Consider the following 14,094-nt stretch of genomic DNA (forward strand, 5'->3'; position numbering starts at 1 on the left):
GGGCACTCAGCACTTAATGAACGTGGAATAATTTTATAAATACATACTTTCTTTAAGTTACCTTGAATTGTCACTCATTGCCAAATTACAGACTGTACTCTTAAGCTGTTTTAATACAAAAGTGAAAGTAATCGTCGCTTTCTTCATTCTATCATCTCTCTTCCCAGCTCCAACCCCGATTGTGTATTCGATTTTCACAGACAAAATACTTCCATAAATAGAATATCCTTTCCTTCACTGCACCTTAGTCTCTCACCACTAACCCCCACCCTGCCCCTACGCAGCTCCCCCAATAAAATTAGTGAGGAGGCCACAGTTTACATGATATCTTTTTTATATGATGTGTTTTTGGAACCTAGTAAACATTGAGTTAAATTTTAGAATAGTGATTGATGTATTTCTGCATGAGCCTCCTATTGAAAGCAATAACACCAACCAGAAATAACTGCAATGAATATTACAGCAGCAGAATTTGCTTTGTGTCATCTACACGTTACCACGGCTCTCATTTTAAAGTTTGTTCAATGGATGGCTGACAGCTTATTCTGCTTTGAAACTGACTGTCGCCCCTAAGAGTAATGAATAGCTGTCAAATATGATTTGTTATTAATGTAGATAAACATGTAGATGACAATAATTGCATGTAGCTGACGCCCTTGACATTAGCACGGCTGGCTGAAGGTCTTTTTTAACGACTCATGCAGATGTTTGTTGACTATATGATTTCATTTTACAAGACTTAATGAAGCATAAACAAGTGAGCCACCCAATTGCCGTTTACCAAAAGAAGAAAAGGCAAGAGTGGGACACTTCTTTCCTTACCCTTTTCCATTCTGTTTATTCAGCGTTGGCAAATATATGAGCAATCTTGAACTCTTAGCTAGCTGATCGATATCCAGTATTCAGCCTTAAAGCCGGTAGTTTCCAATATGTTCTGACCCAGTAATCTACCTAATAAATGGCAGAACAATCCTTCCTCTTAAGCAGACCTTCACCTTAGTATTTGATAAAATTTTATTTAAAGCAGCTGGCTATTTTTGTATTATACTTGCGCATCCCGCCAGAATGTACAGCTTGATCTCCAAATTTGCAGATGATACAAAGTTGGGTGGGAGAGTGAGCTGTGAGGAGGATGCAGAGACGCTTCAGCGTGATCTGGACAGGCTGAGTTTGTAGGCATCTGCGTGGCAGATGCAGTATAATGTGGATAAATGTGAGGTTCTCCACTTTGGTAGCAATAATCGGAAGACAAATTGTTATTTGAATGGGTGTAAATTGAGAGAGGTGGATACTCAAGGAGACCTTGGAGTCCTCATGCATCAGTCGCTGAAAGTAAGTGCGCAGGTACAGCAGGCAGTAAAGAAGGCAAATGGTATGTTGGTCTTCATAGCGAGAAGATTTGAGTATAGGAATAGGGCTGTTTTGCTGCAATTGTATAGGACATTGGTGAGGCCACACCTGGAGCATTGTGCGCAGTTTTGGTGTCCTTATCTGAGGAAGGATGTCCTTGCTATAGAGGGAGTATAGCGAAGATTTACCAGGCTGATTCCTGGGATGGCAGGTCTGTCATATGAGGAGAGACTAAGTTGGTTAGGATTATATTCACTGGAGTTTAGAAGAGTGAGAGGGGATCTCATAAAAGCTTATAAAATTCTAACAGGTTGACTGGGTAGATTCAGAAAAGTGTTCCCAATGGTGGGGGGGGTCCAGAACTAGGGATCATAGGATGAGGGGTAAACCTTTTAGAACTGAGGTGAGGAGAAATTTCTTCACCCAGAGGGCGGTGAATGTGTGGAATTCACTACCACAGAATGAAGTTGAGGCCAAAACTTTGATTTCAAGAAGAAATTAGATATAGCTCTTGGGGCTAAAGGGATCAAAGGATATGGGAGGAAGGGGGGATCAGGATACTGAATTCGATGATCAGCCATGATCAAGATGAATGGCGGAGCAGGCTTGAAGGGCCGAATGGCCTACTCCTGTTTCTTGTTTCTATGTAATGGATGTTTTAAAAGGATAATCTGTAGGAGTTAGTCCAACGAACCAGTTACCATTGATGGATGTGAAGATAAGCAGGCCTCAAACATTTTTGTTTAGTTTATTTGTTAGTGTCACAAGTAGGCTTACATTAACACCGCAATGAAGTTACTGTGAAAATCCCCTAGTCACCACACTCCGGCGCCTGTTCAGGTACACTAAGGCAATATCTGGCATGGCCAATGCACCTAACTAGCACGTCTATCGGACTATGGGAGAAAGCCGGAGCACTCAGAGGAAGCCCACGGAGACACTGGGAGAATGTTCAGACTCCTTACAGACAGTGACCCAAGGCCAGAATCGAACTTGCCCTGCATTTGGTTAGAATTTCATTTTATGGCCTCATATGTTCGCAATGGATATGGAGCTATTCCAATATACTTTGCAGCAATGAAAGGCCTGGATTAAACCGTAGTCCTATATTAATGAAAGGCCTCGATTAAACCTTGGGTTCTTTATCTAATATCGCATATATATATTTTTTTAAAATCTCCTGTAGAATTGTTCCTGGGTTTGGAAATCGAGGTCTAGGAGGAAATGAAACGAGATAGCTGAGAGAGGGCAGGAAACAAGTGGTTGGTTGAGACCTGGGAATGGATGGAATTGTGTTGAAGATTAAGGTATGGAGTTGGCTCTAAAGATGGTGGTAGTGCTGCAGCAGATGAGAATGGGGTTGGTGACATGTTGGCAGGTAAGTTTCAACTTCATAGAATCATAGAATGCTACAGTGCAGAAGGAGGCCATTCGGCCCATCGAGTCTGCACCGACCACAATCCCACCCAGGCCCTATCCCCCTAACCACATGCATCTAACCTACTAATCCCCCTGACACTAAGGGGCAATTTACCATGGCCAATCCACCTAACCCGCACATCTTTGGACTGTGGGAGGAAACCGGAGCACCCGGAGGAAAGTCACGCAGACACGGGGAGAATGTGCAAACTCCGCACAGACAGTGACCCAAGCCGGGAATCGAACCCGGGCCCCTGGTGCTGTGAAGCAGCAGTGCTAACCACTGTGCCGCCCTTGCTTGCCTCTTTCCATTTTTATGTAAACAGGAAACACTCAATGGCAGTAGAGTGTGGGGCATTTTTTTGAGAGTATCCCATTGGTTATTTTATTTGCAGTTTATTCCCATGCAAGCCTGGACTAAAGTGATTAGAAGGCTCTAATGTAAGACATTGGACACAAAATAATGTATTGACACTATTATTGGCTTTATTATAACATTTATTATAGCTTTACAACAACTCCATTAGGAAGTGTTGCTCCTTTATAATCATTTTAAAGTCTATGATTCACTGAACAGTCTGTAATCTGGTAAACACCTGGTGTGTACTTGCGAGGAAAGCACGCTACATTCCTAATTAGCGATAAACACATGTGTCTATCATGCTAGATTAACCTGATAACTGCATGCTCAGCAAGTCATTCTTATTTTAGAATAGTTCTAAACTGTATAATGTGACCATGACTGGTCATGTGTTTGGGTTCGTTCTAAACTGTTCAAAGCTTTGTTTTCCCAGTTAATTCACGCAGTCAATCTGTTGTCTTGAAGCAGCAATGTATCTTCTTTAAATTTATAACATTGAAAACCTCCAACTGCAGGAATTCTAGAGCAAAAGCTGGAAACTCTCAGCAGATCAATCAGCAGCTATGGAGGAGACAGACAAATGACTGTTATACTTACGATTGGAACTGCAAAGAAATCACGGGAACAGCGCCTTAAAAGGAGCAGAGCAAAAACATGGGGAGGAACAAAAACCCATACAGACATAAAAGGGGAAAGAGAATGGCACAGAATGTTTAAATGGAAAAGAGGAAGTGGCTAAATTGCTGAATTGATAGCAACATGAAATAGTTCAACAATACAAACTGACCACATTTAAGGGACACAGAGAACGCTTGAATCACTGAATAAATTGGGGGTAAGGCAGTTCTGAAATGGAAAGATGAAATGCTGGCAGCGTAGAACAAAGTGAAGCAACTGGAGAAGGAAAGGTGCAGATTGCCTTGCCAAGAGGGGGCAACCCCAGTAAAATCCTGTTTCTCCACTCCACTCTCTTGAGTAGAGCATGAAAAGCCGATCCCACATGAAGAACGTGGCAGCTAGGTGTTATATATTTAAGTGGCTGCATGATTGTTGGAAGAGCTGGTCACATGATTTGATGGTGATGTCACTGGGCTGTTTCACAGACTCCTGCCTTAGTTTCATTGTCTACTCTGGACAGGCAACAATAAACCTAATAATCCTACAATAAACCTGTTGTTGTTATTTTGAATCTACATGTGCAAACCCCAACTTTTTCTTTTCGTTTAAAATCCACAACCCCTAACATTGTTAGAGCATTGCAGTAAGGTTTAAGATTGAGTTTGGCAAAACGAATGTTGAGGCCAGAACATCGCAAAGTGTCTAATTAAAAGATAATTGGCTGTTTCCTTGTGTTGAACTTCCTGACCGCACTGCAGAAAGGTCAGAGTGAGGGTGGAACAGGGAATTAAAGTGGCAAGTGATAGGAACCTCAGGATGACACCTAAGCTATGTTTGTTCTTTCCATTGGAGACCAGACCACACAAACAACTGAAGACACCTGCCAGACTGAGCCAGCGGCATGTAGTGAGAAAACTAACAAGAATCTTCACAAATCTTTCTGTCGAAGATGCATTTGTCCATGATAGTATTGGTAGCAGTGCCCACTTCACAGTCCTTGTGGAAGCCACATGATGATGGGACTTCATCTTCACACTGCTAAATGGGATAGAGTCAGAATGCAAGTAGCACCTCAAAAGTGGGCATCCATGAATCACTGTGGGCCAACAGCAGCAGCAGAATTGTGTTCAATGGCAATTTGAGGCCTAGCTTATTCCTCACTCTATCCTTTTCATAAGCCAGGGGACCAACCCTGCTTCAGTGAAAGCAAAATAGGAGCAACATCAGCCATATCAATAAAGGAGTCTAACTTGGTAAAGCAACAACACAGCACTACCTGCATGATAAATAGCAGAAGCAGCACACAATAGACAAAGCTCAGCAATCCCACAATCATTTGGCCAGATCACAGCTCTGCAGTCCTGCCACCTCCAGTTCTGAATGGTAAAGGACAATAAAACAACTAATTAGAGGAGGAGACTTCAGAAACATGCTCAATGATGGGGGAGTCCAGTACATCAGTGTAAGAGACAAGGCTGAAACATTTGAAACCATCTTCAGCCAGAGTTCCGAGTGGATGATCCAACTTGGCCCACTCTAGAGGTCCCCAGCATCACAGATGCCAGTCTTCAGGCAATTTGGTTCACACCACTTGATACTGAGAAATGACTAAAAGCATTGGATACAGCAAAGGCCATGAACTCTGACAACATCCCATGTGTGGTACTGAAAGCCTGTGCTCTAAAACTAGCAAAACACTTTGTCTGTGTTGTAGTTGTATGGAACAGCTTGGCAATGTGGAAATTTGTCCAGGTATATCCTGTCCACTGAAAGCAGGGCAAATTCAATCTAGCTAATAACCATCCCATCAGCCTACGCTTGATCGTTAGCAAAGTGATGTCAACTGGTATTTACAGAGCAACAACCTGATCACTGATGCTTAGTGTCGCTTCCACCAGGGCCACTCAGTTCCAGACCTCACTACAGCCTTGGTCCAAAAATGGACAAAAGAACAGAACTAACTCGAGGGGTGAGGTGAGAGTGACATCAAGGCGGCATTTGACTGAGTGTGGCATCAAGGAGCCCGAGCAAAACTGGAGTCAATGGGAGTCAGGAGAAAACTGTCCACTGGTTGACATCAGACCCAGCACAAAGTAAGATGGTTTTGGTTGTTGACGGCCAAACATCTCAACACTAGGATATCGCTGCAAGAGTTCCTCAGTGATGTCCCAGGCCCAACCATCTTCTGCTGCTTAACCAATGATCTGCTGTCCAACATAAGGTCAGAAATGGGGATGTTCGCTGATGATTGCACAATGTTCAGTATAAGTTGCAATGCCTCAGATACTGAAGCAGTTGATGTCCATTGGCAGAAAGACCTGGACAATATCCAGACTTGGGCTGATGAGAAGCTAGTAACATTCACATCACACAAGTGCCAGGTAATGACTGTCTCCAATAAGAGAGAATATAACCATCCCCCCATAACATTCAATGGCATTACCATTTCATGAATCCCCACTATCAATATCCTGGACTTTACCATTAACCAAAAACTGGACTGAACCAGTCAGATAAATGCTGTGGTTACAAGAATAGACCAGAGACAAGGAATCCTGCAACAAGTAACTCATCTCCTCAACCCCCAAGCCTGTCCACCATCTACAAAGCACCAATCAGGAGTGTGATGGAATACTCCCCATTTTCCTGGATGAATATAGCTGCAAAAACACTCAAGAAGCTCAACATTCTCCAAGATAAAGCAGCCCACTTGATCAACAACCCATCCACAAACTTAAATGTTCACTTCCTTCAGCACCAATGGACAGTTGCAGCCATAAGTACTATATACAAGATGCATTGCAGCAAGTCACCTTCAGCAGTGCTTTCCAAACTTGTAACCTCTACCCCCTAGAAGTTCAAGGGCAGCCGACTCATGGGAACATCATTATCTGCAGTGTTCAAGAAGGTGGCTCACCAACACCTTCTCACAGGCAATTGGGGATGGACAAATGGTGACCTTGCTAATGATACCCACATCACGTGAAAGAATTTTTAAAATAGTGTCCTGGAAATTGCCTTGAAAGTGTCCTCCAAGTCAAATCAGAAAACTAATGGGACGATGGGATATACTTCATAGGTAAGAGCTGTGAATAGCTTTGAGAACAAACCATATTCATACAGTGGCAAAATGCAGAACTTTCGGGCCATAAACTGACATGGTTTAGGAGCAAGAGAGCAACAGTTTCTGACAGATTAGTCACTCAGATGAATAGAAAGAGGAGTTTATTTGAGTTTGAAGTGTAAATAAAGAAGGTGCTTTGGCAAACATTCAGGTCTGGAAGCTCTCCAGAGTTCTTGTTTTGTTGAGAGTTTGCTTCTTTGATCTTATTGTTGTATTAGTGATCTGTATGGTTTATGATGAGTATTTCTAATGATCAAAACAGAGAATGAAAGACTTTAGACATCAAAGTGTACGACTATGCCAACTGGTGCAGGTGTATGTACATATTTACCGGAGTTTAGGGATGGTGATATTTAAGCAAGCGATTTCCGATTAAAAAGAAAGACCTTCATTTATATAGCACCTTTCATGACCTTAGGATGCCCCATTATACTTTACAACCGTTGCAGCATTTTTGATGTGTAGTTACTGTTGTAATGTAGCGTTATGGACACAAGGGGGTTTAATTTAAACAGCCCTTATGGCAGGCTGGTACAAAAGGTAAAATTTCCTGGGATGTGATGGCTAGGTGGATACAGAACTGGCTTGGTCATAGAAGACAGAGAGTAGGGGTGGAAGGATGCTTTTCAGAATTGAGATCAGTAACTAGTGGTGTTACATAGAAACATAGAAAACTACAGCACAAAACAGGCCCTTCGGCCCCACAAGTTGTGCCGAACATATCCCTACTTTTTAGGCCTACCTATAACCCTCCATCCTATTAAGTCCCATGTACTCATCCAGGAGTCTCTTAAAAGACCCTATTGAGTTTGCCTCCACCACCACTGACGGCAGCCGATTCCACTTGCCCACCACCCTCTGTGTGAAAAACTTCTCCCTAACATTTCCCCTGTACCTACCCCCCAGCACCTTAAACCTGTGTCCTCTCGTAGCAGCCATTTCCACCCTGGGAAAAAGCCTCTGAGAGTCCACCCGATCTATGCCTCTCAACATCTTATATACCTCTATTAGGTCTCCTCTCATCCTACGTCTCTCCAAGGAGAAAAGACCGAGCTCCCTCAGCCTATCCTCATAAGGCATGCCACTCAATCCAGGCAACATCCTTGTAAATCTCCTCTGCACCCTTTCAATCTTTTCCACATCCTTCCTGTAATGAGGCGACCAGAACTGAGCACAGTACTCCAAGTGGGGTCTGACGAGGGTCTTATATAGCTGCATCATTATCCCCGGACTCCTAAACTCAATCCCTCGATTGATAAAGGCCAGTACACCATACGCTTTCTTAACCACCTCCTCCACCTGCGGGGCCGATTTTAGAGTCCTATGGACCCGGACCCCAAGGTCCTTCTGATCCTCTACCGTACTCAGAGTCTTTCCCTTTATATTGTACTCCTTCATCCCATTCGACCTGCCAAAATGGACCACTACGCATTTGTCTGGGTTGAAGTCCATTTGCCACTTCTCCGCCCAGTCTTGCATCCTATCTATGTCCCTCTGTAACTTCTGACATCCCTCCAGACTATCCACAACCCCACCAACCTTCGTGTCGTCGGCAAACTTACCAACCCATCCCTCCACTTCCTCATCCAGGTCATTTATGAAAATGACAAACAGCAAAGGTCCCAGAACAGATCTCTGGGGCACACCACTGGTGACCAACCTCCATTTAGAAAAAGACCCATCTATACACACTCTCTGCCTCCTTTGGGCAAGCCAGTTCTGGATCCACAGGGCAGCAGCCCCTTGGATCCCATGCCCTCTCACTTTTTCTAGAAGCCTTGCATGGGGGACCTTATCGAAGGCCTTGCTAAAATCCATATAAACCACATCTACCGCTTTCCCTTCGTCAATGTGTTTAGTCACATTTTCGAAGAACTCCACCAGGCTCGTAAGGCACGATCTGCCTTTGACAAAGCCATGCTGAGTATTCTTGAGCATACTAAACCTCTCTAAATGCTCATAAATCTTGTCCCTCAGGATCTTCTCCATCAGCTTACCAACCACTGAGGTTAGACTCACCGGTCGGTAATTTCCTGGGCTATCCCTATTCCCCTTCTTGAAAATAGGAACCACATCCGCAATCCTCCAATCCTCCGGCACCTCTCCTGTCTCCATCGACGACGCAAAGATCATCGCCAGAGACTTTGCAATCTCTTCCCTCGCCTCCCACAGTAACCTGGGGTACATCCCATCCGGACCCGGCGACTTATCTATCTTGATGCCATTCAAAGATGCCAGCACAACCTCTTTGTTAAAGTCCACATACTCAATCTGTTCTACAGGGATCAGTGCTGGGATCTTTGTTGTTTGTAATATATATTAATTATCTGGAGGAAAATGCAGGTGGTATGATAAGTTTCTGGATGACACAAAAATTGGCAGAGTTGCAGTTAGTGACAAGGATTGCCAAAGAATACAGCAGGATATAGATAGATTTCAGACTTGGGCAGAGAAATGGCAGATGGGGTTTAATCTAAACAAATGCGAGGTGATGCATTTTGGAAGATCAGTTGCGAATTATATGGTAAATGGCAAAACCCGTAGGAGCATTGACATACAGAGGGATTGGGGCATACAGGTCCGTAGATCCCTGAAAGTGGCAACACAGGTGGATAAGGTGGTCAAGAAAGCATACAGCATGCTTGCCTTCATCAGCCAGGGCATCGAGTATAAAAGGTAGCAAATTATGTTACAGCTGTATAAAATTTTAATTAGGCCACATTTGGAATATTGCATGCAGTTCCGGTCACCACACTACCAGAAGGACGTGGATGCTTTGGAGAGGGTGCAAAGAAGGTTTACCAGAATGTTGCCTGGTCTGGAGGGTTTTAGGTTTGAGAATATGGATAAACTCGGATTGTTTTCACTGGAAAGATGGAGGCTGAGGGGCGATCTGATAGAAGACTACAAAATTATGAGAGGTGTAGATAGGGTGGATAGTCAGAGGCCTTTTCCCAGGATGGAACGGTCGCCCACAAGAGCGCACAGATTTAAGGTGAGAGGTGGCAAGTTTCGGGGAGATATGCAGAGAAAGTTTTTCACACAGAGGGTGGTAGGTGCCTGGAACGCACTGCCAGTGGAGGTGGTGGAAGCAGGCACATTAGCAACATTCAAGGTCTATCTTGATAGACACGGGGACGAGAGGCGAACAGAGAGATAAAAACCACGTATCGGCACAGGCTTAGTGGACCAAAGGGCCTGTTACTGTGCTGTATTGTTCTTTGTTCTCCTCTCACCACCCGTCTGTAAACAGAAATATGTTTTGATTTTGATTTCCCATTTTATAACCTGGTGTATGTCACAACCCCTCAGTTTTGGTGTGATCCAATTTTTATTAACACCACAGCAGATTTGAGATAGGATGAACTCCGAGGGTTAGTTTATTTGTGCACACTCAAAGTACGGGAAGGGAGTATCACAATAAAATAAAAGAGGGACAGCAAAAGAAGGATTTGCAGGGCCAGAAGCACAGAGCAAAGAATTATTATTTCATGCGAGTGCAGAGTACAGAATCAAATGGTTATTCCTTCACAGAGGTCGGCAGGCTGAACTGATGCTGGATAATTCACTTTACCAGTGGTGTTGAATTCTACGATGAGTTAGGCACGCAGAGATGAATTAGTCTCATAGGCAGTGCTACATAAATTCACAAGTCCAGCCATTAAAAATTTGAAAGGAGGTTGCAGGGTCCTTTGTCCTAGGGGGTTCTGTTGACCAAGCCTGGATTAGGAAATGTAGATGGCCTTTGCATCATTCCTTTCACTGCAACCCACAAGGTCATTAGTGTCTCTTCAGAGATAACAAGGTGTATGCTTCTCTGATACTACCAGAAAATTCCTTTGGTTCAGTGTTATAACCAGGCATGGCTTCAATCATTTAAAAAGCTGATTGTCCAATTTTTAAATTTTAGGAAATAACCATGATGATGGATATAACTTTGAGGTTTTAGCTCCATTACTGTAGGAACAGAGATTGTCAATATTCAAGTAACAAGATTCCACAAACCACAATGTGGTGATGACATTGGTTGAAGGAAAGATATTGGCCAGAATATTGGGAAGAACTCTGCAAAATAGTGTCATTCTATCTGCTACACCCACCTGAGAGGGCAGACTTGGATTAATGTCTTATCTGAATCATGACACCTCACGACTGTGTAGCATTCCCTCAGTCCTGGATTCTCTGCCTAGACTTCGTGCTCACATCCCTGGTGTGGGCTTTAAGCCCTTCTGACTGAGGAGAGAGTTAACACTTAGCCACAGTTGACACAGTTAACGGAGCATAAGGTGGATTTACCCAGCAGCAGAGGATGTAAAGGGAGCAAAGAACATAGCTCCAAAAAGATGCTCATCATTCAACATCTTGGAAACCAGCACCATTGTCCCAGAGCAAATAGCTCAAAAGACAAGTTGTATATGTTCTGAAAACTTTGCTTACCACCAGTACATAGATTTGATTCCATTCAACAGACTGGTTGCTACCATGTCTATCTAAGCAATTGCTATTCATTGCTATCTAAGCAATTTAATCTTAAAATAATCTCAATCTCAGATTCTGATCTCAACTGTAATTTGATAATCAGTAACCCAGTTACTGTTGAATTACTGTTATACCATTGATTTGCCTTCATAACCTCTGTTTGCAGTGGACAAGAGCAGTGATGTTGAGACACAGAATGAATGTTTGCATATTTCTAAACCATCAGAATTTTGTGCTACCTGGACATTGGGTGTGCTTCAGATGGTACCAATAGAGAGCACAAATTAAGTGTGGCACAGTGGTTAGCACCATTGCCTCACAGCGGCAGGGACCCCGGTTTGATTCCTGGCTTGGGTGGAGTTTGCACATTCTCCCCATGTCTGCGTGTGTTTCCTCCGGTTTCCTCCCGTAGTCCAAAAGACGTGCTGGTTAGGTGCATTGGCCGTGCTAAATTCTCCCTCAGTTTACCCGAATAGGCGCTGTAGTATGGTGACTAGGGATTTTCACAGTAACTTCAATGCAGTGTTAATGTAAGCCTACTTGTGACACTAATAAATAAATATTTAAGCTACGACCCTATTTGTTGCTTTCAACTGGAATTGATCTGTTAATCTTTTACACACTGTTGATGGAACAGTCATAGAGGATACCTGCAGGATACTGAATAAGGGACAATAAATTATATCCTTTTAGTTCTCATCAGCAAGGATTGCCAGTTAATTGTGAGTGAACAATGAAATGAATAATGTTCCATAGTTACCAATGAGTATTTAGGATTATAAATATCTGACCATGAATTTAAATATTTCAAATGACGGGTTTAGTTTTAAGACGGCCATGGGGCTCTCTCCCTGTCATGACAGACAGATTGCTTCCTCCTTTAATAATTAAAGATTTAAATGGAAATGGTTAGCTAAATTATTTAAAATTATTTACAAAACTTGAAGGAAAATGTTCCTTAAAAAATTAAAACTTAATTAACTTAGAACTTAATTAAAAATGTAAAATAGTGCATTATTGAGTCTTTCAGAAACATCGCAGAATGTTTAACATATCATGCAGCAGCCATTTTATGCACAGTAAGATTTGCCAAGCGACTTTGGCTGAGGGAGGAATGCTGTCCAAGACAAACAGATCTTTCTGATTTTTTTTTTCTTTCAACCATTGCCATGGAATCTTAAGTATCAGAAGGGGTGGGAAGACCTTTGCTTAACCAATCACTGAAAGAACTATTCCAGTCTCAGTGGAACAACCAATTGCAGAAGAAATTTGTATGGCTCAGTTAGAGACCAGGTGAGTGACAGTGAAGGTATTCTGATTTCCTTTGTTGTTGTGCACAAGATTTCACATAAAATGGAAATGGGCTATTTCATAAGATATTTTCTCAGTGAATAATCTTAATATTATGTTCAATTTCCAGCTCTCAATACCACTCTGTGCAGCTCTATAATACAATTTTGTTTCATTCAATCACAGAACAACAAAGAGGCATCAGACGTTCTATGAAGGCAGTTCAGCCAGCCCAGTTGGAGTTTGTCACATTTCAATGGCTGACCCATTCTGTCAGAAAACTAGAGAGGTGAGTACTGAATCATGCAATAGGACCAACAGGTATCTCGCTGACTTGAAACACAGATGCCACAACCAAATTTGGATGTATAAAATGATCCTTTTTCCACAGAACCTCCTAACTAAGCAAAATAGGCAAACCTACCTGTCTAAAGTTAAGGCAGGCTCGCAGGTTGTAGGGAGACTGCAAAGTTTAGTTTCTCATAGTTATAGAGGTATACAGCACAGAAAAAAGCCCTTTGGCCCAGTGTGTCTGCATCGGAGGGAGCGAACGTGAAACCCACTCCCGCCCAAGATCAAGTTATTAATGCGATATTAGGCTGACTGGCCAATTAACAGCCATCCAGTGCAAAACCCGCTCTGTGAAAGGCAGGCAGAGGATGGGCGCCAAGAAAAGGGAACATGGAGGCTGGCGCTTCCTATGTGTTCCCTCAGGTGGACAGTCACCACTGAGGGAGTTGCTAGCTTATCAAAAATATGTATGAGTGAAAAACGATGCCATGAGTGTCTGGGCAGCACAATCGTACACAGCCCTCAGTACCCAGACACATTAGTTAATTTTATTTGAGCTCTGATTTTCATCCCATTCTGGATTGAGATTACAGCTAAAACATAAAGGCCGCCTTGCCAATTGACCCGCCCGGCAACCGTGAAGGCAGACAAAATCCCAGTTAATTGCTGTTTAATTAATTTAAACTGGCTGCCTGATTGGCAGTAGGCACACATGCGACTTGTGTCCGAGCTGCCGACCCAAATATCGTACGAGGGCCTGATGACATTGGGACGTGCACCAAATTTCTTCCCGTGCAATTTTATGCACGCCTGCCCGAGCAACATAAAATTCTGGCCCAGCTGTACGACTTCCACCATTTTTAATTTTCATTTCAACACAGAATCTAAGATCAACATTGTGCATCTGCGGGGGCGGGGGGGCAGGGAAGGCTTGCTGTGTACTTCACGAACGTGATATATACAAGAAAGCAAGGTGATAAAGGATAGAAATAGAGCTAATATTTTTACACACTTCAAGAAGCATTTGTTTTACAGAGCTACACATTCTCAACATGCACCTCCTAACCCAACACAATTTCAGTCTGTTCTTATTTACAAGAACACAGTGCATCTCCAGCTAATAGAGTCATGGAGTCATAGAGGTTTACAGCATGGAAACAGG

At 43.0% G+C, this 14,094-nt stretch overlaps 1 protein-coding gene across 1 annotated transcript in view; it reads left to right on the forward strand.

Annotated features, from left to right (window-relative positions):
* Nucleotides 1–14,094, forward strand: part of mtap (methylthioadenosine phosphorylase) — a 178,325-nt gene that overhangs the window by 115,136 nt on the left and 49,095 nt on the right. The window contains exon 5 of the mRNA XM_078214282.1: nt 12,828–12,930. Within this exon, the coding sequence (XP_078070408.1) occupies nt 12,828–12,930 (103 nt within the window). The remainder of the gene's footprint in view (nt 1–12,827; nt 12,931–14,094) is intronic.

This window comes from Mustelus asterias, chromosome 6, assembly GCF_964213995.1.
Source record: "Mustelus asterias chromosome 6, sMusAst1.hap1.1, whole genome shotgun sequence".
NCBI classification, from domain to species: domain Eukaryota; kingdom Metazoa; phylum Chordata; class Chondrichthyes; order Carcharhiniformes; family Triakidae; genus Mustelus; species Mustelus asterias.